General features: G+C 40.8%; 1 protein-coding gene across 3 annotated transcripts in view; it reads left to right on the top strand.

The window, feature by feature from the left end:
- The window catches only part of CLASP1 (cytoplasmic linker associated protein 1), a 274,154-nt gene that overhangs the window by 116,130 nt on the left and 137,554 nt on the right, over positions 1 to 20,470 (top strand). For all 3 annotated transcript variants that reach the window (XM_052658970.1, XM_052658975.1, XM_052658963.1), the window contains exon 8: positions 6,851 to 6,918. In XM_052658970.1, the coding sequence (XP_052514930.1) occupies positions 6,851 to 6,918 (68 nt within the window). The remainder of the gene's footprint in view (positions 1 to 6,850; positions 6,919 to 20,470) is intronic.

Here is a 20,470-nt window from a genome sequence, read left to right as displayed (position 1 = left end):
TAGCCAGCATATAGTTTTCTAATTACTGCTTTGTGTAAGTGTCCTTTTAAGTCATGTAGGACCAGAGGACAGTTAACAATTAAAAAAAAATTTGTTCTGTATTTTATATTTACCTATGTTTTGTATTTGTTATTGTTTAGTCGCTAAGTTGTGTCTGACTCTTTTGTGACCCTATGGACTGTAGCCTGGCAGGCCTCTTTGTCCTTGGGATTTCCCAGATAAGAATACTGAAATATTGGTTGTCATTTTTTACCCTGGGGAATCTTCCCGACCCAGGGATTGAACCCAAGTCTCCTGCATTGGCAGGCAGATACTTTACCACTGAGCCACCAGGGAAGCCCGTGTTTTATATTTACCTTTGTAGTATTAGTCACCTCTTGTTATCTGTTGGGGATTGGTTCCAGGACCCACTGTGGATGTCAGAAGTCCATTGATGTGTGAGTCTGAATTGGGGTAGTATTTGTGTATAACGTATTTGTATACTTTAAATCATCTCTAGATTACTTATAACAATACCTAATACAATGTAAATTCTGTGTAAATAGTAGCTGGCATGTGGAAAATTCAAGTTTTCGTTTTCAGTTCAGTTCAGTCGCTCAGTTGTGTCTGACTCTTTGCGACCCCATGGACCACAGCATGCCAGGCCCCCCGTTCATCACCAACTCCTAGAGTTTACCCAAACTCATGTCCATCGAGTCGGTGATGCCATCCAACCATCTCATCCTCTGGTGTCCCCTTCTCTTCCTGCCCTCAATCTTTCCCAGCATCAGGGTGTCGTTTTGGAACTGTCTAAAACTTTAAAAAAATCTTTTTGATCCACCATTGGTTGACTCCCTGGATGTAGAACCCATAGATATGGGAAGGCTGACTGAACTTTTACTGGTGTTCTTTATGTCTTCATGTGAATCTGGGCTATTGTATTCTTTCATTTAAAGTTGAAGGAGTCTGTTGTTTTATTTTTTGCTTATTGAGAAATGTCTGAAATTCTCCTTCATATTCTCCTACTACCCAGGTCTGCACTTTATTATATTGGTAGTATGGCTTCATGTAAAGACTGAAATACCTTTGGTCCAGAGAGACTTCTCTGCTTCATTTTTTGAAGGGTAATTTTCTTGGGTATAGAATTCTTGGTTGAGATTTTTAGTTTTAGGATTTATATTCCCACAATTGTCTGATTTCCATTGTTTTATATGAAAAATCAATTGTTAGTCTTGTTCGGGAGCCCATGTATTGTGACAGATGGCTTCTTAATTGTTGTTTTCAAAGTATTCTCATGGTCTTTTTAAAAAAAATCATTCAGTTTTTGTTGTGCTGGGTCTTCACTGCTGCACTTGGGCTTTCTCTAGTTGCAGTAAGTGGGGGCTGCTTTTTGGTGTGGTGCATGAACTCCCCATTGCAGTGGCTTCTCTTGTTGCAGAGCCCAGGCTCTGGGTGCACAGGCTCTAGTAGTTGCAGTACAAGGGATCAGTAGTTGTGGGCCGCAGGCTTCACTGCTCTGCAGGATGTGCAATCTTCCCAGAGCAGAGATTGAGCCTGTAGCCCCTGCTTTGGCAGTTGGATTTTCATCCACTGTGCCACCAGGGAAGTCCTTCTCTTGGTCCTTTCTTTTCAGCGCTTCGCTTTTCATGTGTCTGGGTTAGAATCTCTTCAAGTTTATCCTATTGCAAGCTTGTTGAACTTCTGAATTTGGAACATTTTTGGTCATTATTTCTTCACATATTCTTTTTGTCCTTTTTCCTTTCCCCTCTCCTTCTGGGATTCCCATTGAGTGTATGTGGGTATAAGAAGAAGATAATCTCGTAGGCTCTGTTTATTATTACCTTTTCCTGTTCATTTTTCTTCTGTTTTTCAGACAGATAGTGTCAATTGACTCATCTTCAAGTTTGCTGCTGCTTTGTTCTCTGAGATCACTCAAGTCACTGTTGAGCCTCTAGTGAATTTTAAATTTCAGTTGTCTGTGAATTTTGAGAATTTCCATGATTCTTTCTTGGGTTTTCTGTCTCTACATCGATATTCTCTGTTTGGTGAGACCTTGGTTCTTATATTTTCCTAACTATATTAATAGTGGTTGATTTCAAATATTCATCTAGTTAGTCCTTTAAGGTTAGTTTCTGTGACTGATTTTTTCCCCCTGTGTATGGGCCATATTTACTTGTTTCTTTATGTGTCTCCTAAGTTTTTTGTTGAAACTGAACACAAGATTATGCATTGTGACAATTTTGAAAATCACATTCTTCACCTCTCCTCAGGCTTGCTGTTGTTGGTACTTACCGTTTTTGTTGCTCACTGCTTACTTAGTGACTTCATAATTCTATAAGGTCTGTATATTTGGTTGTGTGTGGCTACTATTGTCTTCTCTGCTTGACTGGGTTAGTGTTCAGCTGATGATTAGAAGTTTCCCTTTCATTGCCTTTGCTGAAGGCTCTCTGTGTTGGAACATACTTTCATACTTTGAGATCCAAAGTAGCTATTCAGTGTTATGGCAAGCAGTTTATACTTTTCTGCCTTTAGATCTCTTTACTGCTGCTTGTGCAGAGTCTTAAGGTCAACCAGAGATGAGACATTAATGCTGTAATACTTCTTGGGCATACACACAGCCTTGCCCATGTATGTGATCTTGTACATTCCCAGGAATTTGTCAGAGCTTCTCAGAGTTTCCTGAGAACATCTCTTCTTCCAGTTTTTCCTTGTAAGTTTTTTTGACAGTTTCTTTACCTGGAATGTTATTGCCATCTCAGGCATCTGCCATGTTAAACAGTTGTGAATTCTTTTTGACTGTGGCCTCAGGAAGAAAGATCTCTCACTGAGCATGCTCTGAGTGAGGTCAGGTAAAGACAAGCCCTGTGAATGGGGGTTTAGGAATATGCCAGACAGATCATCAGAAAATGACAGTTCTCTGGGAATGGGGATTTTTAAGGGTCTCCAGACTTGTTCAGTCTTCCCTGGTGGTTCAGATGGTAAAGCGTCTGCCTACAATGTGGGAGACCCGGCTTCGATCCCTGGGTTGGGAAGATCCTCTGGAGAAGGAAATGGCAACCCACTCTTGCCTGGAAAATCCCATGGACGGAGGAGCCTGGTAGGCTACAGTCTGTGGGGTTGCAAAGAGTTGGACACGACTGAGCGACTTCACTTCACTTCAGACTTGTTCAACTCAGAATTTCTAGTGGTTGTGAGTCTGCTGGTTTTCAAACTGCCATGATTGTGAGGCTGTTCGTTTTCAGCCTGAGTTGAAAATGAAAATAGGGCCCTTCCAAAGCAATGTAAAGCTTGCTGTTCTTACCAAGATTCAGCCTGTTTTGCTTGAAAAATGCTTGGATTGTTACAAGCCTTTGTTTAATTTCCAGAGTTTTGGAAAACTTGATTTTGTCCGATTTTGCTGATGTTTTCTTTGCTTCCTTGAGGGACCAAATTTTCAAAGGTTCTTAGGGTACCTTTTTGAAAGGATCCTCCCCTGTTTGCTTTTATGGCTATAATATTTTCTCATTTCTTTGGAGATGTAAATAATGTATTAAAAAAACTGTTCATAGTCTCCCCTCTAAATTGAGGGGCTTCCCTGGTGGCTCAGACGGTAAAGCGTCTGCCTACAATGCAGGAGACCTGGGTTCGATCTGTGGGTTGGGAAGATCCTCTGGAAAAGGAAATGGCAACCCACTCCAGTACTCTTGCCTGGAAAATCCCATGGGCAGAGGAGCCTGGTAGGCTACAGTCTGTGGGGTCACAAAGAGTCGGACATAACTGAGTGACTTCACTTTCACTTTCCTGATAGCTCAAGTTGGTAAAGAATCCACCTGCAATGCAGGAGACCCTGGTTCAATTCCTGGGTGGGGAAGATCCTCTGGAGCAGGGATAGGCTACCCACTCCAGTGTTCTTGGGCTTCGCTGGTGGCTCAGCTGGTAAAGAATCTGCCAGCAATGTGGAAGACCTGGGTTTGATCCCTGGGTTGGGAAGATCCCCTGGAAAAGGAAATTGCTACCCACTCCAGTATTCTGGCCTGGAGAATTCCATGGACTGTGTAGTCTCTTCTCTAAATTGAAGTTTTGGGGTATCTGTGTGTTCAGTGTATTCTCTTTTTCATATTAGAAGTTTTGCTGATGTATCATAATCCTTGGTTACCTGCTCATATTTAAGAGTAACAGACTGAAAAGCCAGTTATAAGCTGAATGTATAGGTAGAGTTTGTTTACCATGAGATTGCTAGTGTTTGCTTTTAGGACATTATTTTAAAATTATAAGCTATTCTAAGACGGAATAATTTGATCACACTTTTGCAGTAAAATAAACACCAGTTGGATTGAGTTGAATATAAAATTTAAATTCAGAAAAACCAGGGTAAAAATCGTATTGGATTATTTGTCAAACTAGTGAAGAAATTTATTTTCTATTTCTGATCCAAAGATTTAAAAAGTGCAAAAAATTGATGGCTTCAGCAGGTAATCATTAGCTATGTATTCAGTGTCTCTGAACATATAAAAGTCACCTGTTAGACTTGTGCAGATTGATAGGTTCCAAAAGAGGCATTTTGTATAGCTGTGCTCAGAGCATGTAGACAAAAGCCATTCTTAAGGGAGGTTTATTGGTGTTGAACTGTCGTGAAGGCAGATTACTGCTCCCTGGAGGCGACCGTCTTGACGGGAGCCATGGTCCAGGCATTACTGAGCAGTGAACAAGGCAGCTGTTGAGACAGGAATGTGAGAGCAGGGGGGAGGCGTGCCTGGCTGCCTGAAGTAGCTCTGAATTAAGGTGCAGGTGCCAAGAGTGGTAATCATTTAGCATTTTCAGGCCTGGTTGTTGGGCCTGCTGGTTATGGGTAATGTGGCCACAGTGAGTAGACATCACCTGAGGTCTGCATAGAGCTTGCAGATGCTTCTACAGTTGGAAAAGGAAATGGCAACCCTCTCCAGTGTTCTTGCCTGGAGAATCCCAGGGATGGGGGAGCCTGGTGGGCTGCCGTCCCTGGGGTGGCACAGAGTCGGACACGACTGCAGTGACTTAGCAGTAGCAGGACCTTATGACTGTAGTCACTGACACCATTATTCCTATTCCTATTCCACAGTTGCCATGGATAATGGTGAATACCCTCCTAGGAATGGAAGAAATCCTCACCCCCTCCCAGTGATTTCAGGGAAAACCAGCTGGAGATCTCCTTTGTCCCTGCTGGGCAGACTTGCAGGCTTGCTCACATCAGAGAGTATAGTTGTGACTCAACAAAGTGGTAACTTGGTCAGGGCAGGCCCCGGCAACCTGTATAGGGATATTTTTTATGGGCTTGTTAAGCTATTGGGAGTCTTTGTAATTAGAAAAGGGAAGGTGATGGACATCATAAGAACTTGATTCTAAGACATCTTGCCAGATTTTCAGTGAAACCTGGAGTAGAAAGTGAGTGGTAGTGTTACTCATCTGGTCCAGGGATGACAAATAGATCTTTAATTCAGTGCCCATTGTGATTCATTGGTGATAGCTGTCTGGAGCAGTTCTGAGGAGGATTCTGAGGGTACATCTGGGCTTACCTGGAGAGATGGATTGAACAGATCACTGTCTGTCATGAGATGGGAAGCAGGAGAGGCAGTGCATCAGGCTGGTTCACCTCCTTCATTTTACCTGTTTACTGCTGATATCTTGGGTCCTCTGTATCTTAGAATGTCACAGGGTAAGTAGACTAGAAGGAAGTAGAGGTAAATAGGCACTCTAGACGGTAGGGACTTTCCAGTCTCAGCACCCAGTTAGCTCAGTGCTGGCCCAGTGAATGAATGCACATGTAAGCTGACACTAGAGTGTGTGAACTACCTAGCTTTCCCCTTTAGGGTGGGGGGCAGCAGCAGGTGCCAGCCCTCTTATGTGGTGACGTCGCCCTCTTGCATGACGATGCTTGGTGTGCACAGAATACCAAAGATGATACAGGTCTCATCCCTTCTCCCAAACGGCTTCCATCCAGATTGGAAAAGAAATCAAACCTGTTTGAAGTGATTAGAACTTGTGTGACAGGCTGGTTTGTAAGAAAGTGCTAACATTTCTAGTCTGGTCCCTGAAATGGGTGACTCACGCTTGAATGCAAAAATGCATGACTTTGTGATCTCAGCCCTTATGCTTATTCCAATATATCTGTATCTTGCTCGGAAAAGCCTCTTTTTTCCTCCACTTTTCCTACAAGGTAGGATTCCAGTTCCTTGCATTTTTGGTGTCACTAGGATGGAATATTTGGACTAGTTAAGGAGTTTTGCTGCTTTCAAAATGTCAGAGTAAAAGTGATCCAATAATAGAAAATGTGTGTCATGTGGATTTTTAAGCTGAAGATTATCCAGTCACAACATTTACTTTTAGAGAAGTTGTAGCATTTTTAAAAAATAATCAGAAGTCACAGAAAAGGCTTTGTATTATAGTATCAATGCATTCTGAAAATCTATACTTCAAGTTATCAGCAGTATATGCTTAGAAATAGGAGAAACAAATATTTTTCATGATGCATGCATTTTGTTTGGAGATGTCAGTCAGTTTAATATAATGTCTGAGAGCCTGGCCTCTGGTTCTTACTCTTGGGGCTGGCCAAGAGTAAGAACCGCCCTGACCAGCTGTGTCGCTTTAAGTAAGGGGGTCTAGATTTCTCCATCTGTAAAATGGGTATGATAATATATAATTTCTTATACAGCTGTTACAAGAATTAAAGGAGATCTTTCAGTTGGAGCCATTAGGTCAGTGCTTGGCTTAAAATAAGCATGGCTCATTTCTTGTTGGCATAGTTACTGTTGTTATTAGATGGGTCTCAATGAGTGAGTAAGACTCAACTTCATGTTAGTATAAAATATAATTGTAAACAGTGATGGTTAATAGTTTATAAATTTTTTTTTTCATACAGGTTGAATGTAATTTTTACAAAATTTGATGAAGTCCAAAAATCTGGAAACATGATACAATCTGCGAATGGTGAGTAGAAAAAGCAACCATTCTACTTGTGCTTTTCCAGGTTTGCTTTTAGCCCAAGGAATGCTATATTCTGATTCTGAACAGCTGGATTTGATATTGTGCTAAAAGTTTCTAGATGTGAGCATTTAATCTCCATTTACCCACCTTCCCAGGCTGGAAACGATGATCTTGTCATTGACTTTCTTCCATAACCTACACTGAATCCATTAGCTAATCTTATTGGCTTATCTTAAAAATGCATCCAGAATCCCAAAGATTCCCAATGTAACCACTACTCTTCTTCTGGTTCAGGGCCTTGTGGCATTTTACCTGCACACTTGTGGCAGCTCCTAACCAAGATGCTTGGTTTTACTCTCTCCCAACACCCAAAGCCTGTTTTCCACTCAGCAGCTAGAGCGATCCTTTTAGAATGCAGTGCAAGTGATGTCAGTCCTTTGTTCATTCAGAATCCTCTGAAGGTTGCCCAGCTCAGGGGCTCACTGTGTGCTGCGGGCCCTGTGTGGTCTGGTGTAGCCCCCCATTCTGAGATCATCTTGTACTGTTCTCAAAAGTTCTCTTGGCTCCAGCCCATTGGCCTCCTTGCTAATCTGTAACATTTTACATTTGTCCTGCTTCAGGGCCTCTGTGCTTATGATTCCTTCCGCTTGAGGCACTTGTCCCTGGCTGTCATTTAGAGCTGCCTTCTTATTCCATCCAGGTCTCAGCTGCAGGCTCCCTTCATTACACAGACGTCAAGAACAGCATACCCAGTGTTGTGAGGGAATGCACTCTGCACTCACCCTGCTTGATTTTCCTTCTTAATGTATACTACTACAAAAATATCTTTTTGTTTGTTCATGAGGGTAGAACCCTCTCCTTTATCTTTAGTGCCTTTTGGGAATCATCGAAAAGTCTATTGCCATCAATAACTTTTCTAGTCTTGGATACCTCATTGTATCATAGCCATTTCACAATTGCTGGGGATCTTAGATCATAGCATAGTTTTTACATTTTGAGGTTGTTTAAAAAGTGTGAGTGATTTCTCCCAGAGTGACATGGTACCTAAAGGCAGAGTAGGAACAGAATCCAGGTCTTGTGACTCATACTCCAGCTTGCATACCCATTGTTGTCAGTAAGGAATTGTCTTTAAATAGCTTGTTTCTTATAAAACACTTTCATTAACCCTCTTATTTCTTTTTTGTACGTTTGTAAAAACATAGTATTCAAAAAAGATTATGATTTAGCTATCACCAACAAAGTTATTTTTCTTTTCTAATTAATTTTCCTGTAATTCTATAACTTATGTTTAACCATGGCATAATTTATATTTTGTGTGTGTCTGTGTAGTTTGTGTGGTTTTCTAGTTTAAAACTTGCTGGCACCAAGATAGAAAGTACTGGGCAAGGAGGTAGGAGGGGTGGCAGAAACTGAGTTTGTGCTTCCTGACTTTATTGTATGTGAGACAGCATCTCATTATAATGCTGACACTGGGGACAAAGGTCACATTCACACTGGAGGCCTGCCTGGAAAATTTTATATCTATCAAGTCAAGGTACTGCTCAGTTCAGTTCAGTCGCTCAGTTGTGTCTGACTCTTTGCGACCCCATGAATCGCAGCACGCCAGGCCTCCCTGTCCATCACCATCTCCCGGAGTTCACTCAGACTCACGTCCATCGAGTCCGTGATGCCATCCAGCCATCTCATCCTGGGTCGTCCCCTTCTCCTCCTGCCCCCAATCTCTCCCAGCATCAGAGTCCTTTTCAATTCTTTCCAACCCTATAGACTGTAGCTCCCCTAACCAGGCTTCTCTGTATGTAGATCTATACTTATACATACATATATTAATACACACACACACAAATATATACACACACTTTATGAGTATTTTTTCCTCCGTTTCATTGAGAAATAATCGATATACACTGTATAAGGACAATATAAGTTTAAGGCATACAACATGGTAGATTGATTCATGTATGCTTTGAACATTCTATGATTTTTTCTTTTAATTTATTTTTGGCTTCACTGCACATGGCATGTGGGATCTTAGTTCTCCCACCAGAGACTGAACCCATGCCTCTTGCATTGGAAGCATAGAGTCTTAACCCCTGGATCGCCAGGGAAGTCCCTATTCTATGAGTTTTAATGAACATGACAATATGAATCCTGTGGCTTTGGGTAATTCTCAGCAATGTTTTAATCTAATTGTCTCAGTAAGAATATTGCCTCCAGTTTCCTTACTTTTGTGGAATGTGGATGTGTGTGTATGTCCATGTATGTGTATGTATGTGGTATAGAGGTAGGGTTGAGGGTGAAACAGTTCTGTTATGCATCTATATTTAAAAAAGACAGTGTGTAAGAAGGCCTTAACTCAGAATTTATTAGAGACTTGTTCAGCTTTTTACTGTAGAGGCATACTTAGGAGATACTGTGGGTTTGGTTCCCGACCACTAAAATAGAGCAAATATTGCAATAAAATGGATCATGTGAAGTTTTTCATTTCCCTGCACTTATAAAGGTTATATTTACACCAAACTAGTTGTTTTTACTGTGTGATAGCATTATATCTGAAAAAAAAGGAAATGTATGTACTTTAATTAAAAAAATACTTTATTGCTAAAAAAGGATACTAACCATCACCTTGACTGTTCAGTGAGTCATAATCATTTTAAGATAGTAACTTTAATGATCACTGATGACAGATCACCATAACAAATAGTACTAGTAATGGAAAAGTGACACAGAGACACGAGGTGAGCAAGTGCTGTTTGGGAAAGTAGCTTCAGTAGGTTTGCATGTTGCAAGTTTGCCGCAAACCCTTCAAGTGAAAAAAAAAAAAAGGAAGGAAAGAGGGAAGGGAGGAAAAACCATTGCAGTGTCTGCAAAGTGCAGTAAAATGAGAGAGATCTGTTGATTCGTATTCTTACGGTTTTGTTAGAGCCAGAATAGAATAATCTAGGGTGTAGGTATAAAGGCTTTAGAATTCCTAGCCCAAATAATTTAAGTCTGTCTTCAGTAACTTTGGGAGATCAGTAAGATGTTTACTCACTGTCATCTACAAGCAGGAACAGTTTTGTCTCTTTCAGATGTGTATTCTTTTCCTTTTCTTGCCTAAGTGCACTGGCTGGAAGCTTAAAGTAAGAATGGTGAGAATGGAGCTCCTTGCCTGGTTCCCAGTCCTAGGTTTTTCATGACTAAGTTTGATGTTAACTGTAGGTTTTTGATAGTGCTCATTGATTCCTGTTTATCTGAGTTTTTATCACAGCTAGGTGTTAGAATTTTTTCCAAAATCATCAGCCTGTTTTGAATATTAAGATATAATTCATACCAAAAGAATTCACCTTTAAAAGTGGTTTTTCATGTATTCAGAAAATCTTATACTTACCACCACTATCTAATCCCAGAATATTGCCCTCAGCCCCAGGAAACCTTGTGCCCATTAGCACTAACTATTTCCCTTTCCTTCCGGTCCCTGACAGCCTACCTTCTGCAAAACAGCAGATTTTTCTGTTTTGGATATTTTGTATAAATGGAATCATATGGTGTATGGCTTCTTTCACTTAACATAATGTTTTCAGGGTTCGTCCGCCTGGTATATATATATCGGTATTTCATTTCTTTTTATTTTTTCATTTCATTTCTTTTTATTTATTTCTATAATTATTCCACGTTTGGTTTATCCACTCATCAGTTGAAGGACATTTGGGTTGAGGTTTGAGTTTCTCAGCTGTGGTGTTTTCAAGATTGTTTTGTCTCTTCTGGGTTCCTTGCACTTCCATATGGATTGTAGGGTCCTGATAGAGGGACTGTGTTGGACCTGTAGACCATTTTAAGGAATATTGTCATCTTAACAGCATTCAGCCTTCTAGTTTCAGTTTATTTAGGTCTTAAAGTTATTTCAGCAGTGTTTTGTAGTTTTCAGTGTACAAGTCTTGCACTGATTTTGTTAAATTTATTCCTGGGTGTTTCATTCTATTCCTACGTATTTTGTTTTTTGGTGGTATTGTAAATGGGATTGTTTCTTCATTTTATTTTTGGATTGTTTAATGTCAGTATATAGAAATACAGTAGAATTTTATATTTGATCTTGTATTTGGCAGTCTTGTTCAACTTGTTTATCCTCTTGATTTTCCCCTTCAGTGGCTTCCTTAGGATTTTCTATTTATAAGATCATTTAATTTGTGAATAGAGATTGTTTTTTACTTTCTAATCTGGATGCCTTTTAGGGTTGTTGGGGTTTTTCCCCCCAAAATGCTTCTTTGGCTTCTGTTGAGCCTGATGATATTGTGAGTAACATTGCTTGATTTTTTTTTTTTAATGGTAAACTATTCTCTCATACTTGGAAATAAATCCCACTTGGTCATAGTGTATAATTCTTTGTGTACAGTTCGGTTTGTCATTACGTTGTTGAGGAATTTTGCATCTGACTTCATGAAAGAGGTTGGCCCACGCTTTTTCTCACTCTCCTCCCCCAACTTGTCTGGCCTATTTTGAGTGTCTTTCAGTAAAACCAGGCATACCTATATCACCATCTAGTTTTTCTCATTGCTTTGCCTCTCTCTTCGCCTGTACAGCACTTACCCTGAGTGGTTTGTGTCAAAAAAAAAACACAAAATTCAGCTGAGTAAATTTTAACAATCTAATTAGCTTTATTGAATGAGTCTTGAGTTGGGCGGCATCCCATCTGGTGAGTGTGAAAGGGAAAGATTTTTGAAGGCAAGACAAGGAGGACAGAAACAGAATATTTCAGGCTAAAGTAATGCCCCTGTGGGGGATGGGATGGGGCTGTGTGGCAGTGACCTCATCCTCCTCTGGGGGCTGGAGGACGCCCCTGCGACAGATGAGTCATTGGTGCAGGCTGGGAAATTCCTGGCCCGCCACAGGACACTGCAGTCTAGGGGAGGTGGGCGCTCCACTCTGGTGGTGGGGCCCAGTGTAAGTGCCTGTGTGTTTTGGGCCTGTGGGTTTTTTTTAACATCTGTATCCTGTGTCTCAGTCTCTTCACCTTGTAATCACTCCTTGACCCTCTAGTCTCGTGGTTCCATCATGTCACTGACGCAGCCGCCGGCACTGTCACCGGGTGACCTCTGTGCTGCTCGCCCCGCTGACGTTTCCCAGTCTGCACGCTACCGAGTCACTCACCTTGCCTCCGCTTGAAGCATCCTTCCTCCTTGGCTCCTCTGGCCTCGCCTTATTCTGATTTGTTACTGTTGTTGGGCTGTTCTTTCTAGATGTCCTTCCTTTGTTTAATGTCTGCCACTTAAATTCTGAAAGCTTAGTCCTAGGCCTGTTTCTTTCTCAGGCAGTGCTCTCCTTTGGGTGGTAATTATGTATGACTGGAACTACATTGCATTGGAGAAGGAAATGGCAACCCACTCCAGTGTTCTTGCCTGGAGAATCCCAGGGACGGGGGAGCCTGGTGGGCTGCCGTCTATGGGGTCGCACAGAGTCGGACACGACTGAAGCACCTTAGCAGCAGCAGCAGCACTTCATTGACTAGCCAGATAATGCGTCTCTTGCCCACACCTTAGTGTTACTAATCTTAGTGTTAGTGTTACGAATCGATGTGAAGGAGCTGCCTGTCTGACATTTCTTCTTGTATTGGAGACATGTATCTAAATCCAGATTCATATTCTTCCTCTTGTTCAAAGACAAAACCCCAAACACCTACATACAACCTTGTCCTTGATCTTTTCTGTTTGTCTTCCACTGTCTGTCCAGGCGTGTAAATCAGAACTTGCCTGTCGTCCCAAAGGCCTCATCTTCCTCCCTGCCTATGTGTGTCATCACTGGTTCGTGTGGGTGTTGACACTTCTCACCGTCTCCAGCACTCTGATCCCATGTATCTAAAACCACCTGCTCGCTGTCCTTCTGCCTTCTCCTGCCCGCCCCCATCCCCGAGTCTGTTCTGTTTGTTGTAGGACATTGCCAAAAGGAGAACCAACCTTTTTCTCTTGATGAAAACTATTTTGTAGTGGAAGAGACTGAGGCCAGAAGATCTACTGTTTCCTTCACCCACGACAGTATTTAACATTTAAATATTACCTGCACTGTCACTTTGATGTTTGTTTGTGAAGTATTCACTTTTCTGAAGTCTGAGCAGATCAGACCTGCACTTCTTGGAGGTTGACAGTTTGTAGCCGAACTCTATGGATGCACGGTGGGATGGGTGCTGCTGAGCAAGAGGTCTTCTGACCACCCTTCCCTTATCATTTCTTTGTTTGGAAAACATTAAGTATACATTAACGTAGATAGATGAGAGTAATGGACCCCCATGTGGCCACCAGCCAACTTTACCAGTTGTCAGCGTATGGCTTGTCTTGTTTTATCTCCCATCTGTCAGAAGTAATGGGCTGTGTGAAGAAGAGCTAGAATACATTATGCCATTCAAGTCAGATTCAAGATGCAAGCATAGCCCTTTATATTGAGTATATTTAGTAGAAACATTAAAATAGAAAGTAAGCATCAGTTCCAGATTCATGTTCATGTTCAGTCGCTCAGTCGTGTCCGACTCTTTGCGACCCCATGAATCGCAGCACTCCAGGCCTCCCTGTCCATCACCAACTCCCGGAGTTCACTCAGACTCACGTCCATCGAGTCAGTGATGCCATCCAGCCATCTCATCCTGGGTTGTCCCCTTCTCCTCCTGCCCCCAATCCCTCCCAGCATCAGAATCTTTTCCAATGAGTCAACTCTTTGCATGAAGTGGCCAAAGTACTGGAGTTTCAGCTTTAGCATCATTCCCTCCAAAGAAATCCCAGGGCTGATCTCCTTCAGAATGGACTGGTTGGATCTGCTTGCAGTCCAAGGGACTCTCAAGAGTCTTCTCCAGCGTCACAGTTCAAAAGCATCAATTCTTCGGTGCTCTGCCTTCTTCACAGTCCAACTCTCACATCCATACATGACACCTGGAAAAACCATAGCCTTGACTAGACGGACCTTAGTCGGCAAAGTAATGTCTCTGCTTTTGAATATACTATCTAGATTAGGTATATTCTTTTTAGGAATTGTGCAAGTATTAATCTCCTGAAAATATCCAGCCCATTGTTACCATCAGCTTCTAAGAACAGAGGAAAACAGATACAGTTGGTTACTGTTTCAAGAGAAAGGAAAAGACATTAATAATGCCATGTTAGTTCTGTGGTGATGGTAGCTGGAGAGGGTGGGCTTCAGTCCCATAAAGGGGTTAGTTGAAGAGTCTTTCAGAACACTTCTGTGTTGCAGGCAGATTCTGCCTCCTGCCTTTCCTGCTTACTTTTTTCCTTTTTTAATCTTTTTACTATTTCAATTCATTGCTCTCAAGATAACCCAAATCCTTCCCAGTCTGCTGCAGCCACACTGTCTAGCCCTACAGCCTCATCTCAGTCTGGCCACCCCCTTGGGGCCACCTGTGGTTCCCTGTCGGTCCTCTTTATCCTTCCTCTTAAGATCCTGGTACAGGACTCTGCTGTCTCCTCTTAGTTCACCACTTCTCACTCTTTCCAGCTCAGCTGTGTGACTGAGAGCACATTGCTTAATTCCTGGGAGCCAGCTTGCCCTTTTGTTGTGCAGAGTAAGTGAGATCTGATGTCACATCTCCCAGTACAGTGCCTGGGAGGGGGTTGGTGCTCAAAGTGATAGGTTTCTCCTCTCTTGCTCCATTTCCTGGATATATTCATTTTTTCTTAATTATAAAGAATATCGTTTGAGAATAACTGTCATACTTCTGTTTCTTGTAGAGTATAGGGATTATTTGGGAGTTGTTGTTCAGTTGCTAAGTCGTGTCTGACTCTTTGCAACCCCATGGACTGCAGCACTCCAGGCTTCCCTGTCCTAAACCATCTCCTGGAGTTTGCTCAAACTCATGTCCTTTGAGCCGGTGATACCATCCAACCATCTCATCCTCTCTTGCCCCCTTCTCCTGCTCTGTCTTTCCCAGCATTGGGGTCATTTCCAATGAGTTAGCTGTTCACATCAGGTGGCCAAAATATTGGAGCTTCAGCTTTAGCATCAGTCCTTCCAATGAATATTCAGGATTGATTTCCTTTAGGATTGACTGGTTTGATCTTCCTTGCAGTCCAGGGGACTCTCAAGAGTCTTCTCCATCACCCTAGTTCAAAAACATCAATTCTTTGGTGCTCAGCCTTCTTTATGATCCAACTCTCACATCTGTACATTACTACTGGAAAAACCATAGCTTTGTACATGTTTAAAATTTAATGCACATTTTCTTTAACAGTAATCGCCTTCTAAAAAATGGTATTTTTGTGGTATAATTCACATTCCATACAATCACTCAAAGTATTTAATTCAGTTGTATTTGATGTATATACAGATACGTACAACCATCACCACAGTCAGTTTCAGAACATTTTTGTCGCTGCAAAGGAGAGACCTCCCTAACCTTGCCTCCATCCCCACATCCGGCAGTCGCTTATCTACTTTATAAATTTGTCTTTTTCGGACATTTCAGGTAGATGGAACCATACAGTAAGTGTTGATTTCTGTGTAGCTTATTTCACTTGCCAGAATGTGTTCAGAGCTTGTGCATGTTGTGGAGTGTATCAGTGCCTCTCTTCCTTTGCTTGGCTGGACCACATTTTGTTGATTGTGTTCAGCAGACATTTGGATGGTTTCTTCCTTTTTGGTATGGTGAATAGTTTACGAATTTTTGTTGAGCATATGCTTTCAATCCTTCTGAGTATATACCTAGAAGCAGAATTGCTGGATCCTGTGGCAGTTCTGTGTTCACAGAATTATTCCTCCTATTGAGGACCTGTCAAACTGTTTCCCATCACGGTTTCCCCATTTTATATTTCCACCAGCGATGTGTGAGTGTTCCGTTTTCTCCACATCCTCTCCAGCAAAACAAAACATCCACTGTTTTCTTTCTTTTTTAAAAAGTTAGTCACTGTAGTGGATGTGAAGTGGTGTCTCATTGTTTTGGTTTGCGTTTCCCTCATGACTAATGATGTTGAGTGTATTTTCATGTACTTACTGGTTGTTTCTACAAATGATTTTATTTGGAAGAGCTCTATTCAGGTCCTTTGCCCGTTTCTAAATTGGTTTATTTGTGTTTCTATTGTTGAGCTGTAAGAGTGCTTTTCATGTACTAGATAATAAGACTCTCACTAGATATTGGATTTACAAATATTCTTTTTCCAGTTTTTGGTTGGCTTTCACTTTCTTGGCATCTAAGGTTTTAATTTGGATGAATTCTAATGTATCTATTTTTTTGTTGTTGTTGCTTGTGAACCATAAAGCTCCTTTAAGTAAGAAATAAAAGCTCTGGATTTGAGCTAAGTTGAAAGGAACTATTAATGTAACAGCAATACACTTAGGGAAGAAATGGGTTTTGTCCTGGGTTGTAATTCTCTTGACATGTTCAAAATTATGTTTTAAGGTGTATAATTGATTATATAAATGCCAAAGACTTCGTTTTTCACAAGTATTAGACTTGTGACGAAAGGAGCAGTGAAAGAGCATCTGAGCAGCAGTTGGGGGTGAGTGGCCTGGCTGTAATGGAATACTTCATCTTTGTGTGATTCTTTTTTGTTGCTAGGTTACCTGAAGGCCTTTGAGTTTTGAGTGGCAGGAATATGAGAGTTAAAAATATGTTGTTTTGTAGATGTTTCTTTTTTTTCTGTCTCCATGTAATTAGCAAACCCCTTGAAGCAAAAATTACAGTTTTTCCTTCTATGGGTTTCAAAAAGCAAATTATTTTCTATGTACATTTTTAAATCATGCAGATGTGCGTATGCTCATGGGAGAATTGGATTTTCAGCATGAAAGAGCCAGTAATTACAGACTAGTCATTGTCCTTTATCTGCAGCCACTTAATGATCTTTAATTGGAGTTGATTGAAATGAGGCCCAAAGATGTTAATTTGGTTAAAAATGTGCATGCTTTTGAGTTTCTTGAGGAAAGCTAATATGTTTATGAGGAAAGAATGAAACTATCATGCTGGTTAAATCTATGAAAATTCTATAATAAATCTGTAGCTAAAGAAAAGTACTTATTTGCTGACAAACTACAAACTAGATAATAATCATAAAATTATTGACCCTTACCCCTGAATGTATCTAGGGTATCACTTTGCTGTAAAATGCAGCCTGCCTTCTTTTGTTTTACTAAAATAATTTGTTATTTGAAAAATGTTAGATATCATTTCTAAGTTGTTGGAAATGAGAAATACAAGTGTGAAAGCAGATAGACTCAATGGTGAATTGTTAGGTAAGCTCTGAACTGTTGTCCAGTGTAGCTAGGATAAAGCATTAGTTTAAAGGTAAATTGATGGTCTTTTCTTTATTAAGAACCTAAACCATTATTGTATAGTATTTTAAAACAGTGATTGTGAATAAGTAGATCAAGTGCTGATAATGGGCTCCCCCTGCTTGTTTATTAGACTCCGCATATTACAAGGCTTGGGATTCTGGTTCAGTGTCTTAGAAAAGTGTTTCCATAGTCACGGCTGTGGGGATGATATATCACAAGACTGGCAAGCTTGCTGTGCTGCCTAGGGAGACCACCCCCTAGAACAGCCTGGAAGAGACTGTTTCTGATGCCAGCTTCAGTAGCTCAAGCTGCAGTTGACAGCTTACTTTATCATCCTCCGTGTGGAAATAAGATAGCCTTTGTACTTTATTTTTATTTGAAGTTTATGTTAAATTCTCTTTTTCCATGGGGTGGGGGTTGATCAAATAGTTGGTTAAAATTTTTTCCATGCCAGTTTTAAAGAAGGTTATCTGACATGAGTAGCGTCAGATAGAGAAAGGCCCCTGCCTCTTAAACAAATCACTGTTCTTTATAGGGTAGGCTTTTATTTTGGAATAGGGCAGCCGCTGTCCTTGGTGCTTGGATCACACTGGAGAAGCCTGTGGGTGGAGAGTTTGCTGAGGCGTCAGTGGCTGTGAGGAGGTGTAGCTTTTAGAGCAGTGAGTGTTTTCACTTGTGCCTCCATCACTGACAGTCATGACCACTGGGAAAGGTAGGCTGTTCTAATATATTCTGGAAAGTGTTTGTAATTAGTGCTATTTAACTCAGAAAAAAGATATTTAAGGTATTTTATCATTGCTTTGATAGCTAAAGATCATGGGTGAAACAGGCAAATAATTGTTATGACTGTTTGCATTGAGGCAGGGAATAAGTATGAAACGTGCGGCTCTGTTAATGTTAATGTTGACCCTCAAGGACTAGGAGAGAGGAATTGGGCATAGGAAGCTGAGATTAGCTGTGTTTTCATCAGCCTCTGGGTATTTATGTGCTTTTTAACTTTTTCCCCGTCTCTCGTATTCACAGTATAAACGGCTCATGAAAGTAAATTCTTTCGTAATTACAAGACATTTGTTAGTAAGTATAGACTGTCTTGAAATGAATCTACTGGTTGGAAATCTCTGTGGTTTCCCAACAGAGGGTAGAAAAAAGTACATATAAACAGAGTAGTGGAGGGGTTGCATCTGTCTTGAGAATCATTGTATAAAAATTTTTCCTTTTTAAAGATTTGCATTTTTTAAATGTAAAAATGGAACTGGAAAACTATGAAAGAGGCATTGTATATCACAGGTCTTAATTGATTAGCCTTTGGCCTTTCCACGGAGGTTTTGCCCAGGTTTGGGGAAGATTGAGAGGATGTGGAAGAGCTCCATGTGAACAAGGTTTGTGTTGGAAGAAGAATGCTGTGGCCGTGATGTGAGTCACCTGTATCCATATCTTGCTTTCCTGTAGGATGGGTTTCCTGGCAAGCTTTTAATTTGTTGTCTCAATGTTTCCAAACCCTTCAGCTGAGGCAGGTATTAAGCAGAGTAAATTGTGCACAGTAACAAGTGTTCATTCGTCTCCCTGTGGGGAAGCTGGCGTGCCGGCAGCTCGTGTGCGCTGTGTTCTTTTGCTGTGGACGGTGAAGGTGTGTGTCTGTCTTCTGAAACTTGGTTTGGTTGAGTTTGCTGATAATAGTCATACTGGAGTGCTGGATTACACTTGTTAATTATATTTTAAAATTGAGAATTGAAAGCATATGCTGCTAGTGCTTATTTTTATTTCCCTCCTTATTGCAGTATTCTGTAATCAGGTTAAGTTGCTATAGGAAATCAATACCCGGGCAGGAGAGCTAAATAATTCATGTTCTGAAGTGACCTCTTTCAGAACCCGTCATTTGAGGATTTGGAAGTGTGTTACTTAGAAGTAGCATTTGTTCTATGTTGTATTTTAGATTTTTTTTAAACAACAGGGAAATATTATTATCTAGTTGATCGTGTTATGTTCAAGACTATGGAGAAAACCTTATGGCTCTGAGTTTAAAATAAGGACTATTCTCTCATTTGACAATTCCTTTCAAATGACCTACCTCTATAGTCACTCTTATCTGAAATGCAGGCTTTAAAAGCACTAGTACCTTTTACCCTAGGGAGCTGCAGATGCAGTAGGAAACAACAGTTAAATGCTGTTTATTGTAGCAGGGCATATTCGAATCTTCCTCCGTCAGCCCATGTTCAATAAGGAGCCCACAACAGTCTGCAAAATATAATGCCAACCATTTTCTGCTATGGTGGTGTGTATTTTAGTATTTTCAAAGCGTTTTTCCGAATGTCTTTTGTTTTTATTTTCGGATTTCCCCAGCAGCCCCATGAGGAGTAGGTGGGGGAACGGGAGGTTTGAGTTCTCTCTTTTTTATTTATTTTTTTATAGTTTTTTATTTTTTTAATTTTAAAATCTTTAACTCTTACATGCGTTCCCAAACATTGGTTTGAGTTCTCTAGATGGGCTGGCGGCCCTGGACTTGGCCATCTTAGGCCTACTTCCTGCCAGCAACTGTCACCCAGCTGTTGTGATAAAATCCTGGCTTTAGTTTATTTTTTTGATTCTGAAATTGTGCCATTTTTTAATATAGATGCCTTAGGGAATAGTTAAAACCTGTAAGCATTCAAAGAGGTATTATTAAAATAGGCATTAGCCTGTTTAGACAAATAATGTTTTAGACACTTTGAAAATATGCCATCCTAATAAGTTGTTCGCTCAGTGATGGATGGGTAGGAGGTGAGTGGGGTGTTCTGGGATTGGAAATCATCGTACGAACATGGTGAGTTTGTTTTTGAAAGCAGTGTGGTATTCTTGGAGGGGAAGTGCAGGGGAAAATGGCAAGGGCCTTCTAGGCCATGCTAACAAGCTGAGTCTTTTGTTGCAGGCTATTCATGTCTCAGATTTCAACTTTAAAAAACTGGGCAGAGGCTGAGGCAGGGTGACCAACTTTAATGTTACCACATGTAACATAACAATAGCCAAACAGCTCCATTGTCTCTCTTATTTCAGAAAACAAGGGACACTAACACCAGTTACAAAAAAAGAAAATTAAAATGATGTAATTTAGAATAAATGCTGGCCTTTTAAGTGAAGTAAATTTACCTCTGAGAAATTTGCAAGTTTTTCCTTAAAGTTCACAGTTTGGTGCAGACTGGTTAAATTATCCAAAAACTGTTACCTGTCCTGTAAGTAGGTTTGGGGTCTAGGTGACTGAATCATAAGTGGACAAGTTGTGAGTAGGTGTGTGGACTTCAGAATCCCTTTGTCTGAGTGTGTGTGTCGGTGTAGGGGGGCCTGA

This window comes from Budorcas taxicolor, chromosome 2 (assembly GCF_023091745.1).
Source record: "Budorcas taxicolor isolate Tak-1 chromosome 2, Takin1.1, whole genome shotgun sequence".
NCBI classification, from domain to species: Eukaryota; Metazoa; Chordata; class Mammalia; order Artiodactyla; family Bovidae; genus Budorcas; species Budorcas taxicolor.
This window is presented reverse-complemented; position numbering and strand designations above follow the sequence as displayed.